We start from the raw sequence: 26,416 nt of genomic DNA, 5'->3' as shown, positions 1-26,416 counted from the left end.
TTCTTCAACTTTTTCATCCAATTTCCCAGAGAATAAAACATAGACGTTGATGAAAAAAATTTGGCATATTAAGGACACTGAAATAAATACAGATAAGATACACGTACAATACTTCAGTGAGTAATAACTTGTCCAGCATATAGTGGCTGTGTCAGAGGAACGGTTATTTCATACAGCAGTGTTCCTCTGCACAAAGCTCAGAGCATGAGGTACCAGTATATTAATACGCTCAGTGAATACATTCGTTATAAGTGATGTCAGGCAGCTGCTCTGATCACTCTGGTTCATCATCATGCAGTTGTAGATTCTGAGAAAAAAAACTAATGTAAGCTTTATTTCTGACCTAAAAGAAATCAGAAGAGATGATTAATTACAGGTTTTATACTGAGGTAGTGGATGGAAGCAGCGAGTGTGAACAGGCAGAATAACATGTGAGGGAATTAAAAGGAGGAAAGTGTTTACCCTGTGTGAAGTTAGAATAAGAGCAGAGGCTAGAGGGAAGGGTAGAGGAAGGCGGAGTTGTAGTCCGGAGGAGGGGAGCCACCTTCATCTGACTCCCACTCGCAGGGCAGGATGGACGGCTCGTCGTCACGGAGACCAGTGATGTCACTGCACAGGAAGGGCACCTGGTTGTCCCGACACTTGAAGCCGAAGAACCTAGATTTGTGAAAAGATTATATAATCATTGATGATTCTTGAGTGATTGCCTATATCGTCACTCGTCTTTTAGCAAAATGATAAATATTCTCCTGATCCATCATCAATCATTACTGGTGAGGGGAGGGGGGGGGGGGTGTTATGGGTTTAGAGGTGAAAGTCTCCACCTGCTGAATTTCTTGGTGTTGGTGCTGTTACTCCACGTCATTTGCTTCAGCTCCTCAGATGGAAGCACCATGCCACTGTCACTCTGCTCGTCCTGAGGCCGAGAGGACGCAAACATCACAGCATTATTGTGTGTGTGTGTGTGTGTGTGTGTGTGTGTGTGTGTGTGTGTGTGTGTGTGTGTGTGTGTGTGTGTGTGTGTGTGTGTGTGTGTGTGTGTGTGTGTGTGTGTGTGTGTGTGTTTGTGTGTCTGGTGTGCAAGCAGAGGTGAAGAAGTAAAGGTGTTCCTCTTACATCAAGGGTTTCCGGCTCCTCACAGGGAAGTTCCTCAAAAGTCTGAAGTGTGGCCATACCCCTCATGTAACTGTTGGGATTCAGATAAGACGAGTTACTCTACTTTCTCCATCTGTTTCCTGTCGTGTCTGTTGTTACTTTCAGTCACCGCACACACATCTCTCCCATTAAGCCAGCGTGTCCTCCAACGTAGAGGATGCTCCGGCTCAGACCTGCATGCTGCTGCATTTTCATTGTCTCAAGTCCTTACCTCAGGTTTGTGACTGCTAGAGGCTTCTCCATCAGGGTCTCACTGCGACCTTCTCCAGCCATGAACGATCCCAGAGGAATATAATCTTTACCATCCTGTTAAAAGATGCAACGACATTTTTTTAGGTCCCTATACTTTGTGAGATTGTGTTTTTCTGTATCTTATCTAAATGTTGACAAGAAATAAATCATGATCCCGAGGGCTGACCTGCTGAACTCTTGCTTGTAGCAGGTTTCCCAGCGTCTGCACCAGGTCAGTGAAGGTGGGTCGTTCTGAAGGACTGGCCTCCCAACATGCTAGCATCGTGCTGTAACTGTAAACACACACACACACAGGGATAATGTGTCGGTGAAACCATGAACCCAATCACAGTCTGGGCCACTACTGCAGGGTCTTCGATCAAAAATGTGTTTTTCAGAGTACAAATGTGAACAAGATGAAGCTAAAGGCTTCATCTTCATTACACCTCTTTCCTTCCTGGCTGATTTTCAGTGGGTTATAATATTTGAAAAAATATATTTCAACCCACATGTCAGTGGTGCTGTACTCTGGCGCTCGCATCCTGGTCCCGTCCTTCAGCCGGTGGCAGAACTCCTCATCTATGTGAAGACCGGGGTACGGGGAGGCTCCTGTCGGGCGAACACACACATCGGTTCATCAATATGTGAACCTAATATTTCAGAAACCATATTTGAGAAAAATGAATTTAATGTGTGCTTTGACTTTTTAATTTGGTTCATATCCCAACCATTTACATGGAGGAGGCGGGGTTAAGAACATGTTCCGCAGCCAGCCACGCTTTGGCTTCACTTTTGGGGGGGGGTGGGGGGGGGGGGGGTCTATGTTTGAGAACAGTTGGGTGGTGGCTCTTACCCAGAGAGAAGATCTCCCACAGCAGAATGCCAAAGGACCACACGTCGCTCTGGGTGGTGAACAACTTGTCGAAGATGGACTCAGGAGACATCCACTTCAGAGGGAGGCGGGCCTGTCAGCCAATCAGAGCACAGAAGCAGATTTAACCAGCAGCTACATCATGAGGAGATATTTAAAGTCAAAACAGATTGTTCATTGTTTAAAAGAAGCATAGAGATCCATAAAGACCAAGACCAAGACCAAATGTAATACTTGACATCATTTTTGACCACATTATAACTCATGTACAACATTCCTTTTGTTTCAACTGGGTATCTTTTCAGTATGTTTTTTTATTCAAGTAAAACACATTATTCGTATATTCATATCTCTACTAAATTGCAGAAATTATGAGTTTAAAATTTAACACACTTAGAAAAGTAAACAATAGAATATTCCAAAGCTGTCAGCATATTTCTAAAATAGATCCGACAAATACAATTATTTTACTAATAAACTGTACTTTTCACTCTACCGAGGAAGTTGTGTGTTCACCCCTGTTGTTTGTCAGCAAGAATACACAAAAACCACCTGATGGATTTTCATGAAACCTGGTGGAAGGATAGCTCTCTGTGCGGGTCTGCATCAGGGGAACTTTCTTTAACATAACGAGCAATATTGAGCATATTTAGGCAACTGATTCCTGTGAGTGTGTGAAATGTAATGCGGCTTGATAGACTTTAAGGGGACTGTTGGACCTGTGAGTTACATCCTAAGTTGCTTATGTGGACTCACGTCTCCCTTGCGCACGTAGTCGGGGTCTTTGTAGATGTCTCTGGCCAAACCGAAGTCACAGATCTTCACCACTTTATTGTCAGAGAGCAGAATGTTCCTGGCTGCCAGGTCCCTGTGAATACACTGATGTAGGTGCAAAGTGAACACCGGTTTAACATTTTTTATTAAACAAACAGATGTGCACACACACACTGCAGAAAAGAGTCAGACCTTGCGAGAGGCCAGATACTCCATCCCCCGCGCCACCTGGAAGCTGAAGGAGATGAGATCCTCCAGGAATAACAAAGCGTTGGATGCAGATTTGTGATCTAGAAGAAAGAGAGTGGACACAGGCGTAGAAATAAAAAAGCGGTTTGAATTTAAATAGAAAATATATAGGATATAGTTTACAAGGTGCTTGTCTTACCGAGGCCATTCTCTTTGTTCTCCCTGTGATCAAACTCTGCCCTGATGCCGCTCTGTCCGTCAAAATCACCCCCGGCACAAACTGGCCTTCCATCTCTTCCTCTGGACCACTAATACCAAGAGAAATGATCTCAGTCAAACTTTATGAATGCATCAATGTGACTCCTGAGATGTGTTGTGTAGTAGTTTTGGTAAACGTGTTGACTGTGAGGGGGAAGTTCATCCAGTGTGTGTTTCTTTGAGGCCACTGTTTATCTGCAACGTCTAAAACCTGTGATCAAAATACGGAAGTACAGGTCGAGAAGTGATAACATCTCCCGACCTCAAGCGCATTGCAGAAGTGTGCGTTTGTGAGAGATAATTTTGTAATTCTGTGAAGCACATGTTGTTTCTCTCTGGAGGGGAGGAAGAAGAAGATGTGATGTGAGATACACGGCCATCACGACGCCATCTTTAACTGTGTCAGTGGAGCTCACCTGGTCCTGCACAAACACCTCTCTCTTGCTCTTCAGGAAGGTGGAGAGGTTTCCATAGCAACAATACTCCACAATGACCATCAGCGGTCCTGCCCACACAGAAAACAACGACATGTACTCTGACTTCAAAAAAACTTTATCTTTAACTTTATTTCAAGGACTTAATTAAAACAATAGACAACAACAAAATGATAGATAGATAGAGAGAGAGAAAGATAGATAGATAGATAGATAGATAGATAGATAGATAGATAGATAGATAGATAGATAGATAGATAGATAGATAGATAGATAGATAGATAGATAGATAGATAGATAGATAGATAGATAGATAGATAGATAGATAGATAGATAGATAGATAGATAGATAGATAGATAGATAGATAGATAGATAGATAGATAGATAGATAGATAGATAGATAGATAGATAGATAGATAGATAGATAGATAGATAGATAGATAGATAGATAGATAGATAGATAGATAGATAGATAGATAGATAGATAGATAGATAGATAGATAGATAGATAGATAGATAAGCACCTCCTGGTTTGGTGCAGGCTCCCAGCAGGTTGACCACATTCAGATGATGTCCTATGTGGTTCAGGATCTTCAGTTCAGTCATCAGAGCTTTGTGCTCATTGGCTGTAGCGTCCTCTAGTGGACAAAAAGGAAAGAACACAGATAAGTGGCTCACATGTTCATGTTCAGGGTTGTAAATTTAGAGTTTCAGAGTCAGACTTCACTGGCTCCTGATTATATTAACAATAAAATATACAATTATTTTCCTCACCTACAAAAGCCCTGTCACCATCATACCTTAAGATCTTATAGTAACTTCCCACATCCCCAGAGCACTGCGCTCCCAGAATTATGGCTGACTTGTGGTTCCCTAAAGTCTCAACTTCAACTTTATTTGTCTCCAAAGGGCAATTTGTGGTTAAAGAAAGGAACCACAACACATGAGAGAACATGGACATGTACTATTATAAGTGGGAGGAGCCCTGAAGGCCAGAGAAACCCAGAACAGGAGTCGCAGGCGTCGTTAAGCATCATTCCAATCTAAAGGTTTCAATACAATTTGTGGCAGAGTATAACCACATAAACAATAAGTGACTCATCAGTACATGTTACTGTTGAGAGAGGGATTCCTGGCGTTCTGAGGTTTCTACGTTTTTTTCCTCTTGGTAGTTTTCGGTACGGAGGATATTGCACCTTGTTAAGTGTTACGAGGCATATTCGAAATTGGGAATATGAGCTATCGAAGTTGAACGTGATGGATTCATCCTCATCTTGTACCTTTGAGCATCTTCACAGCCACAGTCCTGCAGCCGGTGGCGCCATCGATACCAAACGCAGAGGCCTGAATCACCTTTCCAAAGGCTCCCCGGCCCAGAGGTTTCCCTGTGAGAGAGAGAGAGAGAGAGAGAGAGAGAGAGAGAGAGAGAGAGAGAGAGAGAGAGAGAGGGAAGGTGAGGGCAGCAGGGGAAGGGAGGTGTGTGTGTGTGTGAGTTGGTGTCTAATTGAGCAAACCTATTAATTAGTATTATAATCCATCCCGGATGTGAGCTGCTGATAAGAGATGACTGTAGACTCATATCCACAGTCAATCTAACTGAATCCCACCCTGATGAGAGTGAGAGCTGATTAGGTCCAGTCAACACACACACACACAGACCCACACACACACAGAGTTGATTAGCTCACCACAGACAACACAGAGTCTGATTAATGGAATGGGAGTCACTCCCAATAATAATCAGATAAGACCTCTGAGAAAGTCCTGGTATCTGTCATCTGGTCTTAAAAACCTCCCGTTATATTGCCTAAAATCCTTCCTTATAACATATAACATATAACAATCCAATGTTGTCAGTGTTTAATTTCTGAAGCAAAGAGATGCACCTAATGTGAGCCGCTCCCGAGGGAACTCCCATTGTTTGGGGTCGTATTGCAGTCGCTCACACTGCTCCTGGATTGGTCCGTCTCCGGTGTCCAGGATGATTGACAGGTACTCGGGCTTGGCGTTTGAGGCGTTGGACTTCAGAGAGTGGAGAGATTATTTCATAGAGTAAATAGAAAGATAAACAGATTTCAAAACAAATGTTATGATGAACAATGTATTACACCCCTCAGTGATTTAAAGGTGGAGGCTGCTAATCTAATCTAATGTTTAAAGTGTACTTGTTGATGTGTATGCAACATGGAAGTGACAGAAAAAGCCTGGAGGCTGAAAAATAAGGTAACGAAAGTTGTTGTACTCTGTCAAACCATAAAATGTGCAATTTGTACTTAGAATTAAGCACTGTGTAACCTTGGCAACCACACGTATCCTCCTTACAACAACTTGGTGAAGTAGAGATGACTCAAGAGAAACAAATTCGGGAATTCACCTGTTTCAGTTTCCGTATGAAGAATGTGAGAAAAAGCCAGAGGAGAGTGGCCACCACACACGTACAGGTGAGGGTGGGAATCTCCAAGACTGAGCTTTCTGAGGCACCTGCACAAAAACACACAAGTTTTCATTAGACACAAGATGACCTGGGATAACCTGCATATGTCTTGATTTTACAATTTGAATTTAATATTTTCCTTCACTGACTTGAGTTTGACTGTTGAGGGATTGATTTTTTTGTTTTAATTCATTTGCCTATCAACATTTGTTGCTCGAAACCTCTCTGAGATTCAAAAACAGTTTTGAAATCAGGCGAAACAAAATCAGCGACAAAAATCACAACAAACCACCTCATTAAAAACCTATTGTCCTACAGTACAACATGTTTTATGTCATAATATCACTCATGTGCTTGTGCATAGGGGGTTTTAAGTTTTCCTCCTTGCTTCCAAATGGGGGCACTGCGTTTTCACTATCGCTCCATGATCCCGAGACACGACTGTCCATCCTCCTCCTTAAATCCCAAATTAATCTCAAAGAGAAGATGTAGAAATGCCCAGAGCAGAGCGGAGCCTCTCAGAGATGAAGGCCGGGCCCGTCCGGAGGAAATAAAAACGGGAGACAGTTTCCTTCCTGACTGATCAGAAAATAACAACACACAGCCGCTCATTTCTCCAGAACCAGACTGGGAAGCACATCCACCACTTGTGAACCACACGGGGTCTGCCGCCTCTACCACCACCGGACATGTGTGTGTGTGTGTGTGTGTGTGTCTAGTGCATTAAAATCAAATAAGGACATATCTGATACACCTCAGTGTATAAATACTACATCCATGTACAACAGTGTGATATGCAGTACAATGTGTGGACCAGACATAGACGTATACATCTATTTACAGAGCTGAGAACAATGGATTTACAGACATAGCCATACATGGAGGTTCCCCCCCATCATGTTAAAACACAGCCGATCAAAGGCAGAGAAACTTGAGGTCAGACACTTACTGTTGACCCATATGTGGGCAGAGCTCTCTGCAGCCCCCCTCTCATTGGTGGCCTGGCACGTGTACAGCCCCTGGTCCTCCACTGTGATTCGGTCAATGTGGAGGGTCCCGTCTTCTGGTGAAATGACGATACCTTTAAGATAGTGGCAAACAAAAACAAACTTTAAAATGCCAGATTACAGCAGCAATTTAAATGAATGATGTCTCTTTATTACCTGATCCTTGAGACAGAGCGTGTTCGTCTTTGTACCATGTGATGGTCGGGGGTGGGACGCCGTGAGACGGACAGCTGAGAGTCACTGAGCTGCTGACGTTGACCATGCAGTCTGTCAAATTGTGATGCAGCACTGGAGGCTCCAGAACTGAGGGGAGACACACAAACACACCATGAGGGCTGAAGTATGAGTGTATAGTTATTTCCATGTATAACATGTACTATTGAGGAGTCCTGAACTATTTGAGGTGTTTGTGAATATGAATGTCGTCTTTATACATCACAGTAGAAAATGTCTTGGACAACAGTTTCACTTTGATATAAGCATATTACCAAAAGACAAAAGACACACATGATTTCATCATCCACGTGTTTTTGCAGACTCCAGAGTTTTCATGTAACTATGTACATTAACTCAAGCAGTGTAAATAAGTACTTACTGATAAATATTTATATTTTGTGTAGTATATCACAAGGACATATTGCAACTTTTACCTAAACTACATTTTTGAGAAATAAAGAAATGTATTGTATTAAAGACGTTTGATTAACTTTCAATGCATTTAATGTATTAAGGAAACAATGGTAGCTACAATTATTAATTGAACAATTCTCTTTCCAACATTTAAATGCTGTTTATACACGAATGTATGTACAGTACAATAGTAATATATTGATATACTGCACTGGAAAGGGCCTTTTTATGTCTTTTTTAATGAAACAGCTCCTGCTAGGGTCCAAAAATGGAGATAAGAGCAAAACCAAAAATCAAAGCAATGATCTAAAAAGCTCTGAATAGATTACAGCAGAATCGAGTGACAATTTAAAGTTGGTTGTTATTACAAACCTAAAACCTCATCACATTACAAAACAGTCAAAACAGATATGATAACATGTTGCTGCTCATATTTAAACTCAAGTATATCTTTGAATGGAGGACTTAATCTACCACAGAATATATTTTATATCGTAGTATTTTCACTTTTACTTGAGTAAGAGTATATAAACTTAGATTGTGTCTCGTACACTTAGAGTTATTTATAGACTGCAGGAGATTTCCCATGAAGTGAAATCATAGCATTTTTTCCCCACACCTTGTTGGAGCGGTGCCACTCCGGCACAATGACTGTGACCCTTGAGAGAAGAAGAGCAGCCTTGGGTTCAACCTCTGAGTCAGCTCGTATCTGAGCTCTGAAAAACTTCACAATAAATACGAATTTCCAAAAACCGACTACAATATTGTATTTCATCATGCGAACACTGAGTGCACACAACGATCCCACTCTCATGCACTATAATAACACCACAGGTCTAACGCACTATATCTGGATCAGATGGCTCCTCCATCCCAGCAGTTCTCCGACCCCATGTTTACATTTATTTCCTCCTTTTTCTCTCTTTCAAGCTCCCCCACTCGTCTCTCTCTGGTCACCCTGTCTCTCTAGTAATTCCCCAGTGGGGTCCTGGGGGAGGAAGTTGTTGTGTTGGGAGCCTGATTGTATAGAGAGTAGCAGTAAAGGACATGAAGAGAAGTCACTTAACCAAGGCGACTGATTGTTGTTTCCCCTATCTTCCTCCTGGACAACAATTGATGATTGTCCGCGGGGGCTGGGGCCTGACAGTGTCTGATTGGCTGATTGTTCCTCCGGCCTTGTGTAGGGGCCTGTAAATGTGGCATTGTGGGAAGTGCCATTGTGTGCTCTTCCTCCAGACAAGAGCTCATTCCCACGTGAAAGAGGTGCTGAGCTGGAGCGCAAGAGCAAAGGCAGGGTGGGGCCCCAGGAAGCCGAGGGGACCCGATTCCCAAGCAGTGAGGCTCTGTGAGAGCCTGTTTGTTTGTTTGCATGTATGTATTTATATTTGTGTATGTGCGACACAATGCATGTGCACGAAGAGAATGGGACGAGTTTAACTTGGGAAACGGTCGGTAGTGAACTATCTCCATTATCAATAAAGAAAACCAGAGGTAAACTGTTTTGAATGCATGTGACAGATTCACGGCCCCACGCAATAAATATCAGTGATCTGATCTCTGAGGTCTTTAAGATAAGTTTAAGATGAAGAATTAAAACTTGAAAACTCAGGTCACAAAAGATAGAAAGTTGTAATTCAAATGATCTTAGAAAAAAAAGACAAAAGAGTAACGATCCCTTGACACAAAAGTACATGATATAAATTAGATGATTTATTTTGTATTTTTATAAAAGGAATGAAAGTGAAATTAGAATCTTTTTGAAGAAGGTCATTTCAGTCCAATGTTTAACCCTGATTATCCCATTATATATGTTGTGGATATGAGGAAGAACATTACTCACTGGTCACCACCACCTGTGTGTCCAGATGTGTTTCCTGTCCGGTGAGGAGGTGGTGGGCGGAGCACCTGTAGGCCCCAGAGTCCCCAGCTGTCAGGTTGCTTAGCAACAGGATCAGGGCATTGGAGAACTCCCCTGATGTGAGCAGCTGAATTCTCGGGGCGGGGCTGCGGGATTGGAAGTCCTCTGTGTCGTTCACTCGTTGCCACAGCAACGCCGTGTACAGGTACTTATTGGCTGCGCAGGTGAGGTGGAGGTCCCCCCCCTCTCTTGGCTCCTCCCGCTGGTTTACACTGAAGCCTCCTGGGACGTCTGAGGAGAAACAGGAAGCAGGAACATGACGAGAATATAAACCTCCTGATCTCCTGTGTGATGAATCAGTCTCCTCAGTTTCTTGACACATCAGGATCCTGCCTGGTGCCAGAAACACATACGTTAAGAGCCGATTCCACCAAATCTCCATTTTTGTAACCTTTGATGACAATGTTGAATGCCTATTGTCGGTAAAAAGCAGCTAGTGGAATACAGTGAAAAGGCTTTTTATTTACTTTAGCCATTCGAAACTTCCCGTGGAAACGGCTCAAGAGTTTCCTGATGGCAGATAGTGTTTATCTTTCCCGAACACCCCAAGGCCTCCCGAAATAAAGTGGACCTGCCAGTCCAAGGAAGTGCACTGCACGGGGAAGTGGAACGATAAGAGCCCCAGCTTCCTGTTTCGCTCACACACTAACAGCTCAGCGCAGCCTTGTGCACGGACACATGCACACTCATGCACACAAGAACACCTTCAACTTGTTGTAGGCTTGGTTACAAATCTAACGCCACATCAACGGCGAGATACAGTGTGTACACAATGCACGCACGACACTTTGTTCTGCCAAGTATTTATCCTACATTAACATGTGTATTACACCTTCAGCTTCCATACTCATCATGAGACTGGGTTTGTTTCTATGATGTGATTTATTGCAGTACCTAATATACTTAATGTACTTAATGTTCATAACTTTTTGTCTATATAAAAATAATACCAAAACAGGACCTTTGTAAAATGTTATATTTGTTTGATTTGAAATGAACAATGCCATATAACAGTGTGTATTCTGGGACAGTGACTCCAGACTCCAGTTTAAGCTCTGGGGTCTGCAAATGTGCAGCATCACACCCTCACTGCAGTGTCCCTTTATTCTCTCTGGCACAGCGCCCCCTGTCTTCCTAAAAAGTGAAACAACCTTAACACAGAAGTAGCTTCTTCATTTATTCTTTTGCATGCTGAATAATCATCTTTCATTTGCCTTTTCTGCTTCTCTCACGTTTCCTCGTTTGCTATATCACATGGAGTCGTTCTAAGACAAAACATCTTCTACTGCACAAGCAAAGTTTCTCTTTTACTCCATAAAAGTTAATACTCCATTGTGATAGTGTGCGTGTGAGTGTGTGTGTGTGGGTGTGTGTGTGTGTGTGTGTGTGAAAGCAAATCACAAGTTGAATGAGGAACTGATGACGTGATGAAATATTAAAAATATTCATGTCATAGTTGATTCACTCTTTTCCATTGAGTGAAACTGATAAAGGTCATCGTCCTCCCTCGAGACAGAAATACGACTGTTTCCTGGTTTCACTCTTTATTCTGTGTAAATATCCAAAATTAAGAAATTATACATGATTGATGTTTTGACGTGATACTGAGAAAATCAGGGCGGGTCAGCTGATTCAGGCCATGTGTCATGTCCAGGGAGGGGGGGAGTAAAGGGAGAAAAACTAAAATGGAAAATAGCCATTTTATGAGGAGTGAAAGGAGGAAGGGGAGAGGCGGCGATGGAACTTAAAATAGATCCTTCACTGTAATTTGTGGTCAGTGTAAGCTTTGAAAAAAACTCCCAGATGTCATTACGAAAAACAGAAACACCCATGAGTTCCATATTTGTGGAGATATTATTCATTGTGTATTGTGGGATCACCTGTGATGTAGAAGGAGACGTCCATCTGGTCTGTGCCTGCAGAGCTGGAGGCAACGCAGCGATACACTCCAGACACAAAGGCCTCTGCCACAGTCAGGACCCCCACTGTCTGCAGAGAGCACAAACATCCTCCTGAGCAAACCGACACTGAGCACACTGTTACACACACAGACTCGCACACCCACACGCACCGGACACACACACAGACTCGCACACACACACATACATTAGGCCTGTTACCTCTGCCTCTAATGGTAGGAGTCATACTTTCCAATGGCCCACTCACTAGACAATAGGGGTCTCTGAGCCAGACCTCCTGCCCACTTCCATCCCAGTGGGCAGCTCAACATGCAAGCTGTCGATAAGTAATAATGTAGGTGTGTGTGTGTGTGTGTGTGTGTGTGTGTGTGTGTGTGTGTGTGTGTGTGTGTGTGTGTGTGTGTGTGTGTGTGTGTGTGTGTGTGTGTGGATAGGTTACCAAAGAAGGAGAGAGAGCAGAGATTGAGACAATCTTGTCTCACACTCTACATGTGAATACAAGCATGCGTTCCTTTTTATCCATTATTTCCAATACTTTGAACACAATATCTTGAGAACGCCCAGAGAGCATTTCTTCAAATTTAGCACAAACGTTCAGTTGGTCATAATCAGGAGATTAGAGGTCCAAATTCAAGGGTCAAGATTAAGGAGACCTCAGAAACATATTTTTGGCCTCTTTAATATGTGAAGTCTGCCTTTTAGTGAATTTCTTAAAATGATGATCAGTTGTCACGAAGACTAATTGATTAGATCTCCCTCATCAAAGGTCAAAGGCAACGGTGATCTCATATGAATCTAGAAAATAATATTTGGAGATGGAAACTGCACTAGGGAGGAGGCAAACAATTGCATGGCTGCATTTATAGTTAATATTTTGATACTAAAGTAAAACCTATTTTACCTATGCATTGAACATTTTGCTAAACCTATTTAGAGATCCAGTGAATCCAGTGAACTTTCCCGGATGTCTTTAATAAAATCTGTTAATATCTGCAACAAATCACATGAACTCTTCATATCTTCAGCTCTTTTTGAGGATGTTATTGCACCATTGAGTTTATACATCTGGCTCCATTCCTGGCTCCACTGTCAGAGTGTGTGTTTCAGTGTTTTCCACCTACCCTTCTCTTCCCCTGAAGAACTTCCTGTCTCTGAGTAACACTCAGGATGTGGTTGTGTGTAGACATGGCGGGGAGATCCTCTGTCACTGGGCGCCATAGCGAGGAGGACGCCGGACACACGCACCTTAAAGGAGGAGGAGAGGGACAGGGACTCAGCTGTGTTGATACAAGTCTCCAAGTGTTTGTGTGTGCGTGTGTGTGTTCCTCAGCTGTACTCGGCAGGAGGAAGACCTGAACACCAGGGAAACGCCTTGATCTGCTGCTTGATGTTATCTTCACCGTCATTCACATAACCATCATCATCACCAAACCATTTTTATCAATAGCATCACATCCTCTTTCCCTGTCCTGCAGCCCGACAATAGCGGATTTGCAGAGTGCTATGTAATGCTGGATTGTTCACCTATGGAGGATGCAGAGGTGGTTCTGTCATCCTGTGGATCCGCTTCCTTCCATTCTTAACAAATCATCCCACATTTCCAGGACTAGAGTTCCTGTCGCTGTCAATGACTCTCACAAGTCTAAATCAATAGATTACACGCGAGTGGAGCTGTGGGAACTGGAGCTTATACAAGAGGCTTTGTGGTTCACTTGCATTCATCTCCTGAGGATGAAAAACTGAAGTTGAGCAGCTGCTTGGGAGCGTCCCTTTGCTTGATCTCATAGAGAGAGAAAGGTGCATTAAAGAAGCTTAATATTCATATGATGAATATCGTATTGTTACCTCATCTATAATTATCACACTAGTCATAAAGTAATGCTGGGATATGTATCTGCTTCAATTTCATGATTCCTCTACTCATGGAGTATCAGCAAAATGTGTTAAATATGTTCACTGCTGTTAAACGAAGCAAAAATTGCAAATTTTGTGCAAAAACTAAATCTGTCAATACAATTTACTTTTGTTGATTGATTCTCATCAGGGAAATTGAATTATATTTTTCTGCATTTTACTGTCAATAAACCATTTTGTGTACACATATAGGGCACTGCAGATATATTTGTATTCATTGATATTTAAAATAAAAATGATTTAATACTATTTCCCCTGTACCCTCTGTGAGGTTAATGTCCATGCATAATGCAGCTGTGATTCAGCAGTTAAAAGAAGTAGAAACTGAAACTTGACAATACAAAGCGAACAATTCTGTATTGTTTGAATCACTTATTCTTGTAAAGTGTGTAAGACAACCTAATTATAACATTTTCATTTTCACTTTCCATTTGTGTGTCTGTGGGTGTGATGCAGGACCCAAGTCAGCACAGTTTGACTGTGAAGTTCTTTGGCTGTTCAGATCCTAACCTCATTTATTTTAAAATACACAAAAACTATTATACTCCTAAGAGGAACTGACAGGAACTAGTCAAGTTCAATAGTTTTGGGCTCAAACTAAAAACTAATGTATTTTAGTCTGTTCTATGCAAAAATGCCAAGTGCCAAAAAATTTGGATCACATCCTGAATAAGAGATGAAGATATTATAAGAGTATAAGAGACTAAAATTGGGTAGCATAATATTTATATCCATCTATATGTTAGAATAATGGAGACAGATGTCATAATAGGAATGCCATTTTATTTAAAGACATGAACCATGTTCCTCAGTGTAAACTGTCATTTCCACACAGTTCATTGATGCTCTGTGTGTTTATGGATGTGTTGTCATGTGTCACTGCCCTCTCTGTGTCTCTGTGTCTCAAACTCGGCCTCTCTCCGTCCCTGTCTCTCTCTGTGTCTCTCTGTCTCTGTCTGTATCCTCGTCGTCATCCTGAGCACCTCCCTGAGGTTGGTTCCTCTCTGCTGCTTGATTGCCCTTCCTCTTGGAATCTAGATAATGTGCGACCCACCCTGTGCATGACACTGTGGAGTCTGACGCACTCATACGCACGGGCTGCACAGATGCACAAAACAGGTCTAGTTTTAAAAAAGTCCCACGCATACGCATACATGCATACAAACACGCACACTCACACGCTTGCATATACCAGCAAACACTCCCATGCTTCTCAGGAAAAGCTTTCTCAATCAAAGTGACACCCACATACACAAATGCGATTAGTAACATGGAGGTGTGGAGAGGTCATCGTGGTTAGACACAGAAAACGAACACGTACACATGCAAACAGCCACATTCACACAGTGTGTGTCTGCAAACAGGGTGAGCAGCTGTTTGGCGAATATGAATGAACTGTTCCCAGTTGTGAATCAGTGGGGGGGTCATCTGCTAACTTTTTCTTCCTGCCCTCTAAAGCTGCCTAAACTACTCGTGTGTAGTGTCCCTGTGTGTTCCTGTCTCAGCGCCCAAATAACCACAGAGCTGTAAAAACCAATACACAAATATAAGCAAAGTTTAATGCAAAAACACAATCAACCGATATAACACTTCAGTACATCTTAACAGATTCATACAGAGTTGGCAAATATTGTCATTTCGTCATATGTAAGTTAGTTGTATAAAATTATTAAATATTAGATTCATATATTACTCATAGAACATCTGTATACAAGGAATGGATCACATTGGGAGACACCCGTAGAATGGGGGACACGCACACGCACACGCACGCGCACGCGCACGCACACGCGCACGCACACATGCACGCACACACACACGCACACACACACACACACACACACACACACACACACACACACACACACACACACACACACACACACACACACACACACACACACACACACACTCACTCTCTTAACATGGCTTGTAGTATCACACATACAGTACATTTAGATTTGACTTAACTTTCGATACAAAGACAACAGGGCTGTTATACTGACGTCGTTTGGAACACAAGACGTTTTTTGACACTGGACGACACATCATGACACAACATGACAGAGGGCGGTCATAGTCTCTGGGCCGTGGAGACATCCTACATGGTAGGCGTCTGCTGACCTTCAGTCTTTTAATAGAGAACTGTAGGCATCCCATAGTGAACAACACAAAGCTTGTCCTCTCTCTGTTGGTTCGCCCGTCCATGGTGAGCACATTCGACCCTCTACCGGTGGCTACAAATCGGAACAGAAACTCACAGCTTTGGTGGATGTCAGAATCAGATCGGGGGCTTGAGACAGGCACGGCTCATGCACCCATTATAGTACCACTCTAGGACACAAAAAACAAAGCAAAGCAGCTCCAGGAATGTGGCTGGTGGATGGATGGAATTGCACTTCTTCTGGCTCAAAATGTCTGTGAAATGTAAAAAATAAAAAGCATAAACAACTACAGGATGGCTGGGTGCGAGCGGGGGATGAAACTGGCAGAATGAAGGCAATAAATAAATAATCATTAAAGCAGTGGGTCCTTAAATCCTCAGTGATGAGACTTATATTCTTCCGTGTGTCCTGCGTGTCCTGGTGGTCACTGCTCAGCAGTGGTCCCAGTCACTTTCCTCACTTCCCACAGTTTAGCGAACACAGGATCATCACTTCGGATCTCTGGTTGTGTCACTGAGCGTTGTGGCTGCCGTGCAGAAGCACTGATGAGTTTGTGAGGGTGTGGGCTCCAGGGCGGGAGGCGATGGGGAGTTGTTCTTCTGTAAAGGTGGAGGATGCTGGGATGGGGCGGAGGGCAGAGGTGGTGAGGGAAGGGGTAGGGAGAGGTATGTGTGGGGGGCAGCGGGGTTGGGGGTGGGGGGATGTGTGATGGGGGGCTCTCAAGAATAGATCAAGCTCTTGAGGAAGCGGACTGTGCCACGTTTGAAGACGAAGGGACAATCATGCTGCTGGGAAGCGTCTCGCATCGGAGAGGAAGCCAAACAACGAGAGGAAAAGCGCTCTGATTTTCGCACAGGAAGCCCAGTGCGCCTCCTGCCTGGGCCAGATAAGAGCGCTGCGGTTCCCAGGGCCAGACCCAGGAGTGGACCCGGGACCCAGGCGTGAGGCCCCCCGTCAGCCGGGCCCGGCCTGGTCCACAGTCCCTGGGCCTCCTCCGGCGCGGCGTCAGGCTCGTGGTGCAGCCGGGCTGCAAAGAACAAGGGCCCAGTGAGGATCCAAGCAAAAACACTGGTCTCAAGAAACACACTCAAAACACTGAAGCAGAACCAGAACAGAGCTTTGGGAAGAGCCACATGTCTGTCAGGCAAGACTTTACTTTAAGTCCTCATGTTTAGAATTCATGTCAAGACTAAATAAATGGTTTATAACACACTTTAATGTGGTTGGACAAAGAGTTAAGGAACCTTTGAAGGGTTTTATTGTCCTTTTATACAACATATTCCACTTATGGTTGCCCATAGGAACAGTTAATTATTGTTAATTAATATATCAATACACGCATGTGTTATAAACCATTAATTAAATGTCTATGTGCTACTTCTGAATGCTAAATAAATGGACTTAAAGTAAATGGTTATGAGCCAGTAAAGAGAGCAAATGTAATCTGCACGTGAGCAACAAGCTGAAGCTTCAGTGTACACCTTTGTTTTAACTATATGTTATATTATGTTTATTGTTTTCTTGCACTTGTCATGCTTGTCTGTTATGGGTTTAATTTTTAAATTTGACTCACAATCCAATCAGAATTTTTCTAAACTTAAATATAAAAAAATTATAAAAATAACTGATCATGAATTGGGTGTAACTCAGCAACTTTTCTTCCATGTGCAGATTACATGTCACGTGATAATAAAACACAACAGAAGCATAATATAAAAATACAATTTCAATGAAATCTAAACATTTTGTTTGAATATGCAGCAGATATATGTTAGGTAACGTTTCTGCAGGATGAATATTGTGTATCACAAATATGTCCTGGTTCAGTGCCAGCTGGTCAAGAGCATACATTTTGTATATTTGGTATTTGGCAGAGACGGACGGATGAAACCCGCAGTGGCGGCACCTCGGCATGGTGCCATGTAAGAGTGCCGGGCTCAAGGGTCAAGTACACCGATGATGTCAGTGTGTCTCAGAGGAGGGATCGAGTGTGGGCGGCTGCTGCCGTGCTCGCAGGTAATACTTAACCTCTCTGACTCGGTCATAAGCAACACAATAAGTGTGTGACCTCCAAGAACAACTCAATCAAGGCTTCTGCCAAGTGCTCGCTGGAATACTTGGGTGTGTGTCTGTGTGTGTGTGTGTTTGAGTGAGTAAACTAAATAACTGTCCCTCTGCATCACAGGGTTGGGCCAATTCTCATGAGAACTTTATATATAGTGTGAGTGTGTGAGAGTGAGTGTGTGTGTGTGTGTGTGTGTGTGTGTGTGTGTGTGTGTGTGTGTGTGTGTGTGTGTGTGTGTGTGTGTGTGTGTGTGTGTGTGTGTGTGTGTGTGTGTGTGTGTGTGTGTGTCAGATATAAGAAAAGGCATCACAGGATGCAGTGTGCAATCACAATAATAAACAGGCCCCTCACCCTACGTCCTGCACAGGAAATTCATTAAATCATAGTGTTTGATTTGGAAACCAACAAATCGTGACTGAGAGCACGGAACTGGCTTCTATTGAAGTGTGTTTTTTCTCTGCCCTTTCAAGTCTGAGATACACTGTGTGCTATGCCTGTGAATGTACACACACACACTCACACACACACACACACACGCACACACACAAACACATGCAGGCCACACATTTGTGTGCACTCAAACAAACATATGGAAAAGGACACATGGACAGTAAGAGAACAAACATATGGACAAGCAAGCAAACACACAGACACAGACATGATGAAACGCATACAAGTGGTTGGGGGTGCATGTGCACAAATAAACACACACACATTTTCACACATTCCCGCACATGAAAGGCCCCCAAATGCATCTGTTCTGGTGACAAGAAGGAAACGCTGTCTGAACACACGCTGATGTAGACAAAACATGTCTAGTTTTTCAAAAATCACACACACACACACACCGCTAACACTAACATAACACAAACAATCATTTATGTGTACTGTATATTTTCGTATCATTATTGTATTATTATTTTTGTCCTTGGCAGTTCAAATAAATCAAACTAATAATCTGACCAAAAGTCTTTATTTTTACCATTTAATACTTTTGCGGTTTTGCAGTTTAATTTGTTTGACTAAAAATGTTTTTGCACAACGTCGATCACAAATACTTCCAATAACTCAAGTTAACTGTTTACTATTCGTTTCTAATGTACGTGGTGTGTGTGTTGACACATTTCACTTCACGTTATAACATGACAAATGGCCACAGCCTCTATAGATGGTTTAAAGATTTCCATGGTAACAAATATTATTCAATTCTAAAGCTTTATGTATTTCCAGCTGATGATCTCCAAGGTTTCCTGCTCATGTCTCAATGTGAACACTAAGCTGCACACTTCAGTTTCCTCTGTGCTACTTACAGGCCTTTGGGCGGACAGCGATGCCAGAGCCACTGGACGTGTGGAGGCGGGACTCCGTGGGACGTGCAGTGCAGCGCCTGTCTGCTCCCCCGTGGCACAGAGCCCGGGTCCTGCAACGACACCGCTTTCTCCCCTATCTGAGGACTCACTGTCAAACAACAAGCCCAAACACACACACACATTCATACGGATACAAGAGCAGAGTTCAGTCACCGAGCAGAGTTGTAGTTCGTGCTCAGAGCGGGTGTTGATTTCTCGTTCCTCACCGTTGACAACAAGTGTGAGCGTGAGGTTCTGGTAGAGGCCGTGCTCCTGGATTCGGACCAGGATGGTGTACTTCCCAGCATCCTCCTCTGCAACGTCTCGGATCACCAGGGAATTCCCGTCCATGTGGTATCGGGAGCATTGCTCTGCCGCCACCATGTCGTCCTTCAGCCTGTCAGGGGGAAAAAAAGACTCCTCCTGAGCAAAGTTTTCAATTGGAAAGACTGTGTGATTGTCAAAAAACAGAGTTTTAAGGTAGAGAATATATTGTAATAAGAATATAACAGATTTGAAATGTTTGCTGCAGTGGTCGAAAAAAGAGAAGAAGTTAAAGAGGAAACTCAAACTAGGTGATGATTCACAGCTAGAGCTTCAGATGTGAGGATCAATGTGACGTCTTACCAGATGACTTCAGGGGCAGGAAATGCTTTTAGTTTAGGAGAGACTCTGTAGGATTTCTGTCCAGCCTGAGCCTCCATCACAGATCCACGTCTGGGCTTCAGGCGGATGAACGGACGGTCTGAAGTTGGGGAAACATTGATTTCAGATCAAATTGGTGACACATGGACGAACTCCTGATAGGTGACTCGGAGTCTGAAAACCCCAGAATGGAACTTGAGAAATGAGGAATCTGAGTGTGGGCGAGCTATAAAAGAGAAAGACTCACCGTAGACAGTAACAGTGACTTTCTGTTGTTTGGTCTTTTCCCCGCTGGTGACGCGACATGTGTAGAGGCCTCGGTCGGACCTCTGGAGTCTGGGGATGGTCAGGATGCTGTAGAACAGCAAGTGTGTTCTGTGTTTCAGGAGCCTCTTGGTCGTGGAGCCGACGTTGTTATTCTGAAGGTTCAGAGGAAAAGAATCAGTGCTGAAAGTTCAAACACCTGCATGTTTTTGACATTTAGAGTTGGAATTCATTTAACTGGAGAAATCAGCAGCAATATTAGAATAGACTGGAATGTTTCTGAATATATATTATATTTACATATTATTGAATTACTTGTACTTTGTGGGATATTTATGGTCTATATTTAGGTCAACTTTTGGATGTTCTTGGATGTAATCACAGACACAGACGTAAATGCCCCCAAAAAGTCAAATAAACAAATACTTTTAAATATGAAAAGAGAAAAAAATCCTCAAAACCTGTTAATTAGTTATTTCAATTTACAACTCAAGGCTTGACTAGTGACAGTGAGAAACCAACAGACCATAAATGTTAATGACTCAGTTATTGGCCTTTTAGAAAGTACGAGTTTCTTTCCTTGCAATGATCACTGTCCACAAATTGAGTATTTGTCTCCAGTGGGAGTATACATGGAGTATAAATACATTATGTATCAAGTAATTATACAATCATTGGTTACAAGTTATTAATACCCAATGACCTCAATAGAAAGTAGTTGAGAACTAATATTTCACTGGGAGGGAAGCGATTGAAATCGAATGGGGAGTCACATCCAACAGGACTGGACCAAAAAAACAGTACCTCGCAGATTTGAAACTACCTTCAAAGGAATTAAGCGCAAATCAATTTCAAAGAAACACCACAATGCCAATAAAGTAGTGTCTAGTTTCTCTGTTGTTGCTCATAGGCACTCTGGCAGAACTCGACAAGCACCTGTACCATTCTGTCACCCCACTGCGTAAAGAGATGCACGTTAACCCTCTCCTGTTCAGTCTCTAACATGTAAAAACTGTGGCTCTCTGGTCTCTGACCTTTCCAGGATAGTCCCAGGTGATGTTGACTCTGCTGTTCAACTCCCCGGTGGCTGTGCAGTTCAACACCAGGCTCTTTCCCTTCAGAGCCTCCACAGGTCCACTGCTGTTCAGATACACATCCATGATGTTACTCACTGCAGGGAAGAGAGGGCAAAACGTGAAGGAGATGCATATAATTCAGTTTGCGATTTACATGTTGGGTATAAGCTGACCTTGTCTGTGCACAAAGTATTTCTGGGAATTGTGTGTGACGCCATCGATGACGGTCTGGCAGAAGAAGAGGCCGATGTAGTAGAAGGTGGGAGATCGGATGGTGAAGCCCAGCTCACTGTTCCAGATGATGTTCCTGTAGTCAGGACTCAGGCTGTGGCTAAGAAACTGCTGGAGGAAAAAATCCCACATCAAATATTTTACGGCACATTACCCATGAGAAAATGTGCAAAAGGAAGGAATACGGTCACATGACCCTGCTGAAACACGTGGCAGTGATGTCATGTGCATCAGGTAATAGTATGAATGCATTGCATCAGAAAAATGCGTCCGTTTTCATAACCAGAAATTAAAGGTCATGTTACCATTCAGGTTACACAGGTTTAAAGGCTGCTGCAGCTCTGAGAGATGTTAAGAAGAAAACAACTGGTGGTGTCACCTCAACTTGGGCTAAGGATGGTTTTGATAAAAGGCCTGAAGGGGTGTGCTGTTAGAAACCAGTAAACATGTGCGGTACAGGGAGGATCCAAATAAAAATGCAATTTAATTCCATTATGATAATTATAAGGTCCAGTATTTTGGAAGTCTGATTCAAAGAAGAAAGTGAAAGTTAAATCTTTGTCTCAACTCCTTAAATCTGAGTCTTGCTTCTGCAAAGCTTCTGCAAATTTGATGCAATGCAACCCTCTTTCCTGTATTTTGAGTTTGTTTGATTATAACAATACCAAACTTACAAGCCCTTAGAGACAAGTCCAAGTCTAGATAGTTAAAAATAGAATGTCACTCAGTAGAGTGAATACCTCCGACCAGGCCCGACAGCCCCCAGCAATCTGGTCGAGCTGCACCAAGTTACACACACTCATAAATATCTGTCCCCAAAATGTGCCCGATTTTTTTCACCAAGGTTCATGAACTATTTCCTGGGAAATCAAAGAAAATGTTGAAAAACTTCCTGGTTCCGCCCCCTGATCCGGATCGGTGCCAAAATTGAATGGCTCTTCCCTGACCCATAAGGCCTCCTTCCTCCGAGTTACATGGAAATCTGTCCAGTCGTTTTTACGTAATCTTGTGAACAAACAAGTAAACAACAAAAAAGGACAAGGGTGAAAACACAACTTCCTTCAAGAAAGAGAAATACGCAATTCCCAAGTCTTGTGGTTGACTCTGATCATTTTGATGCACAGGCCTAAATAAAGGATGTGCAGGGTTCGTCTACCACTGTCTTATTTGGTCTTCATCAAGATTCCAGGATTTTGATCAAAGAGGATGAAACGTTTATGCTCATAAATTGTAGGTTTTCATTTATTGAGTCTTCTTGTCGAATCTAAAATACAGAGACGTGAGTTAAAGAAGCCTCCGGAAGAAGCTGATCCCATTCTCACTCTGTTGGTTTTATAACGTGGATTCTTGGCAACCTTGACACATGGATCCTCGTAACCTTGTTGTTTTCTTGGAGGCAGCGTCAAGGAAATGTGACACAGTGGAAGCGTCCCACCCACTCTCAAGGGAACAGGTAGAGACCCCCCCCAACCACCCACCCCCCACCCTTCTCCTCCTGCAACCCCAGTGTGAATTGTCCGATATCCCCCCTCCCAGACACTCCTCTGAGCTCCTCCACTCACACTCCTGCACATTAGATGCTGGTGGCCTTCTTAGCGCCATCAGTGGCCTCTCTGCCCCATCGTCAAGAGGTGGAGATGGTGGTGGAGGTGGAGAACGAGTCGGGGGGGGGGGGGGGTCAGGATGTGAGAAACGTCACTCAGGCCCATCTCCTCGCATCCTGTTTCTCCAGGATATAGACATTTTGACTGGAACCTCAGGTCGACCCCATCGTCCCCGACCTGCTGCTCACTTTCACAGCCACAGAGCAAGAGAGCAGCGCCTCCTGGGTGTGGTTCCCGCTGAGAGGGGGGGGGGGGGGGGTCACGTTAAAGATCCAAGCAAAGTGCAAAAATCCTTCCAGGAAAAAAACACTCCAGGGACAGTGACATCGAGTGGATTCCTGGTTCAGAGCGGCCAGCGCAGGTTGCAGGAGGGAGTGGGAGGTGAGGGGGGGGGCGGGAGGTTATATTTAGAGGAGAACATTGCCAGAAGTTTGCGAGGAGATGGAAGCGAGACAAAAACACAGTTTTACACTTCCTGGATTCTAATTCCGTAAGATTTCAAGTTCCTAGACGTTTCCTCTTGGTGTTCAGAAATGTCAGCAGCATGGCTCTGTGGATGGCAATGACAGTCTGAAATAGATTGGCAAGAAATTTGACTCAGTCTTTATCATGTTCCCTCATCGGATCGAATTCTGACTTTTCATCTGTCGCAACATGACGACAATAACCTTTGTAGTCAGTGAAATTTCTCGCAGAAATTTCATGGTTTGAAGTGAAACTTAACACAGATATTCCAGTACCCCAGAGGATGAATTGAAATAACTTTGGTGATCCTCTGACTTTTTTTATCTCGGACCACAGTCACTTCAAAATTTAATTTGACTGAACAGCAGCAAAACCAGTGACATTCAATCCACTTCAGCTCCGTCTTTTCAGGCTCTGGAGGACTTTTGTCAAAGCTGAAAGAATTACTATATATTAGGATTTAAAGTCATCTATCGGCAGAAATGGAGCATGATATTTAAATTATTTCTATTGGTGTGTAATCATCATCGTGAGAAACCAAGATTTCATGACGGGAAGTGTAGGATCTCGGATATTAATTCCAAAACCACACAGGGTCAGGAAAGTGAGGAACAACTTTCCCATCAACACCTACTTATTATTCCTTTATTGGATTGTCTGCTCCAGCTCCCTCTGCGTGTTCGGCAGCTACTCCATTGTAGTTACACCACAATACGCTTCCTACCGTGACGAACAAGCCCTTATATTATGATTGAGGAGAACGGACGGTACTTTGATTCGTCAGGGGCCAACAGTAGCTGCCTCTGCTTCCTCCACCAGGCACAGCAGCAGCTGTTAAGAGCATCAGTCAGAGGAAGCTGGCAGCCACGGTTCTTACTACAAGAGGCGAGATGGGAAGTGCTTCCCGGCTGCGGGCCAACAGGGCACCGCCGACCCTGCGTCCTGTCTCCAGAGGTGGAAGCCGAGCGGCGGTGGGCACCACGCAAAGGGGGAAAAGCCCCTGAAGAAAGAAGCAGCATGGACAGTTTCCTTTGGCGATGTGCACAAACAGATTCAACGCATTTCAACTTGTGAACTACATTGACCCACAGGCCTATACACTGGTATATTAACATGTGCAATCAAACTCACATGCAGTCAACAAGCACTCTGAACGCTCCTCTTTGCACTTAGAAACTCTGTCTGCTCCCCTCTCTCACTCAGCTCTCAAGCACCAGCACTCACAAACAGATCCGCACACACTTTCACACGTATCCCACAGATGGACCCAAACAAATGGACACACGCCACGGTGCAACGGCTTCCAAGGTCAGAACAATGTGGGCAAGGATCAGGAGAGATACGAGGGAGAGAATCGAGTGCATCGGTGAGCCCCCGGTGGAACAAACTGGGATGTGCAGAAAATGTGTGTGTGGGGTGATCGGCTGAGGTGACGTGTGTGTGTGTGTGTGTGTGTGTGCAGAGGCATGTCAGAAATAATGCTCTTACCTTGACCAGTGTGGTGGTGATATTGGGGTGTGTGACCCGACAGGGGATGACCAGCGGCTGCTTCTCCATCAGGTACACCACACCTGGGCTCAAACCCGTCTGTTCCACAAATGGCCGCTGGCTGTCTGAAACCCAAACACTGGGGTCAGGGACACATATGGTACAGATACAAAAGATGATACAATCAATGCATTGAAGCGTTTACACCCAAATGATAGAAAAACATATTTCATTATATACAGTGGGACTTGCACATACACTAAGTTTTGAGATATTTGTAGTTTATTGTACTTTAAATGAGCAATTATAGAAAAGAGAAAACCAGAGCTTGTTGAATATTTCTGAATATTTCAACTGCCACATTGTGAATAGGATTTCTCTAAACGAATTCATCAATTACTTGACTGACTGTTTTAGCTCTTTAAAATTTTTGTCAGGGGACGAGAGGAATAAAGTTTGTGGTGGTCGCAGCACTGAAAACATTAGTCGGCATCATCTCCATCACTCGCCGCAGCTCCGCTAGATTTCTGCTCTGAGCACAGGGAGATAATTGAGGGAGACTTTGATCCTCTCTTGTTTGGTCAATAAGAGGATAATGTTTGAATTTAGTAAGAAAATTATAAAGTAGAATGATGAAAGGTGAGAGGGATACAAAAAAGACGAACTCCTTGACTGAGTGAGAAAATATGTTTTTCTCATCCACATACGCAGAGGCAAGAAAACAATCAGCTGCTTCTATGCACAAACACACAAACAAACACTTGCAAGTATCAATCTCGGCAACAAACAAAAACAAACAGACACACACTCCCGAACACACACACACACCGACCTCCACACCCATTTATTGAATACCCATTCAGCAGATGACTGCCTGTAGTCAACAATAAACACACAGATTGTTTAGAGGCAATCAAACGGCCTCTCCGTGCGCTCTCCTCCCAGCTAACAGGCCTGTGCCATTGAAAAGGTGTGGGTGTTGCTCGCTGTATTGTTTGTTACCGTAGGGTGTTATTCAAGGAAAGCAAATCTCTGAACATTTGAACAAAAGTACCCCAAGGACTAGCGGACTGAGGGCTTCCTTCTCTCGCTTTGATTCTTAATCGAGGACTCGGGGAGGGAGGCAACGTCTGAGCAAGAGCCGCAGGCCAAGTCTGACGCTTAATGGACATGGCGACCTGAGCGATTGATGGCCCCCGAGGGTCCTGTTGGCCAAACAGTAGCGTGCCCTGTGACCCTGGCCATCGGCCCGCCGCTCCACGCCCACGGGCAGCCCAGTCTGACCAGCGTCATCGTCCAGGACAGGGAGGAGCAGGCCGGGCAGACATT

General features: G+C 43.6%; 1 protein-coding gene across 1 annotated transcript in view; it reads right to left on the bottom strand.

Moving 5' to 3' along the window:
• Nucleotides 1-3: 3 nt before the first annotated feature.
• The window catches only part of flt1 (fms related receptor tyrosine kinase 1), a 30,967-nt gene continuing 4,554 nt past the window's right edge, over nucleotides 4-26,416 (bottom strand). The window contains exons 4-30 of the mRNA XM_061093967.1: nucleotides 25,088-25,212; nucleotides 21,473-21,641; nucleotides 21,258-21,394; nucleotides 20,207-20,378; nucleotides 19,942-20,059; nucleotides 19,542-19,711; nucleotides 19,276-19,423; nucleotides 12,943-13,066; nucleotides 11,783-11,891; nucleotides 9,825-10,133; nucleotides 7,511-7,657; nucleotides 7,297-7,428; nucleotides 6,288-6,394; nucleotides 5,800-5,935; nucleotides 5,194-5,298; nucleotides 4,438-4,551; nucleotides 3,895-3,983; nucleotides 3,420-3,528; nucleotides 3,224-3,321; nucleotides 3,014-3,136; nucleotides 2,240-2,351; nucleotides 1,896-1,995; nucleotides 1,574-1,679; nucleotides 1,367-1,461; nucleotides 1,117-1,186; nucleotides 825-916; nucleotides 4-657 (exon numbers count right to left, since the gene is read on the bottom strand). Of these exons, the coding sequence (XP_060949950.1) occupies nucleotides 492-657; nucleotides 825-916; nucleotides 1,117-1,186; nucleotides 1,367-1,461; nucleotides 1,574-1,679; nucleotides 1,896-1,995; nucleotides 2,240-2,351; nucleotides 3,014-3,136; nucleotides 3,224-3,321; nucleotides 3,420-3,528; nucleotides 3,895-3,983; nucleotides 4,438-4,551; nucleotides 5,194-5,298; nucleotides 5,800-5,935; nucleotides 6,288-6,394; nucleotides 7,297-7,428; nucleotides 7,511-7,657; nucleotides 9,825-10,133; nucleotides 11,783-11,891; nucleotides 12,943-13,066; nucleotides 19,276-19,423; nucleotides 19,542-19,711; nucleotides 19,942-20,059; nucleotides 20,207-20,378; nucleotides 21,258-21,394; nucleotides 21,473-21,641; nucleotides 25,088-25,212 (3,482 nt within the window). The 3' untranslated portion in view covers nucleotides 4-491. The remainder of the gene's footprint in view (nucleotides 658-824; nucleotides 917-1,116; nucleotides 1,187-1,366; nucleotides 1,462-1,573; nucleotides 1,680-1,895; nucleotides 1,996-2,239; nucleotides 2,352-3,013; nucleotides 3,137-3,223; nucleotides 3,322-3,419; nucleotides 3,529-3,894; nucleotides 3,984-4,437; nucleotides 4,552-5,193; nucleotides 5,299-5,799; nucleotides 5,936-6,287; nucleotides 6,395-7,296; nucleotides 7,429-7,510; nucleotides 7,658-9,824; nucleotides 10,134-11,782; nucleotides 11,892-12,942; nucleotides 13,067-19,275; nucleotides 19,424-19,541; nucleotides 19,712-19,941; nucleotides 20,060-20,206; nucleotides 20,379-21,257; nucleotides 21,395-21,472; nucleotides 21,642-25,087; nucleotides 25,213-26,416) is intronic.

Source organism: Limanda limanda, chromosome 20, assembly GCF_963576545.1.
Source record: "Limanda limanda chromosome 20, fLimLim1.1, whole genome shotgun sequence".
Taxonomy (NCBI): domain Eukaryota; kingdom Metazoa; phylum Chordata; class Actinopteri; order Pleuronectiformes; family Pleuronectidae; genus Limanda; species Limanda limanda.
The sequence above is the reverse complement of the archived record's forward strand: the minus strand, read 5'-3'. Positions and strand labels throughout refer to the sequence as shown.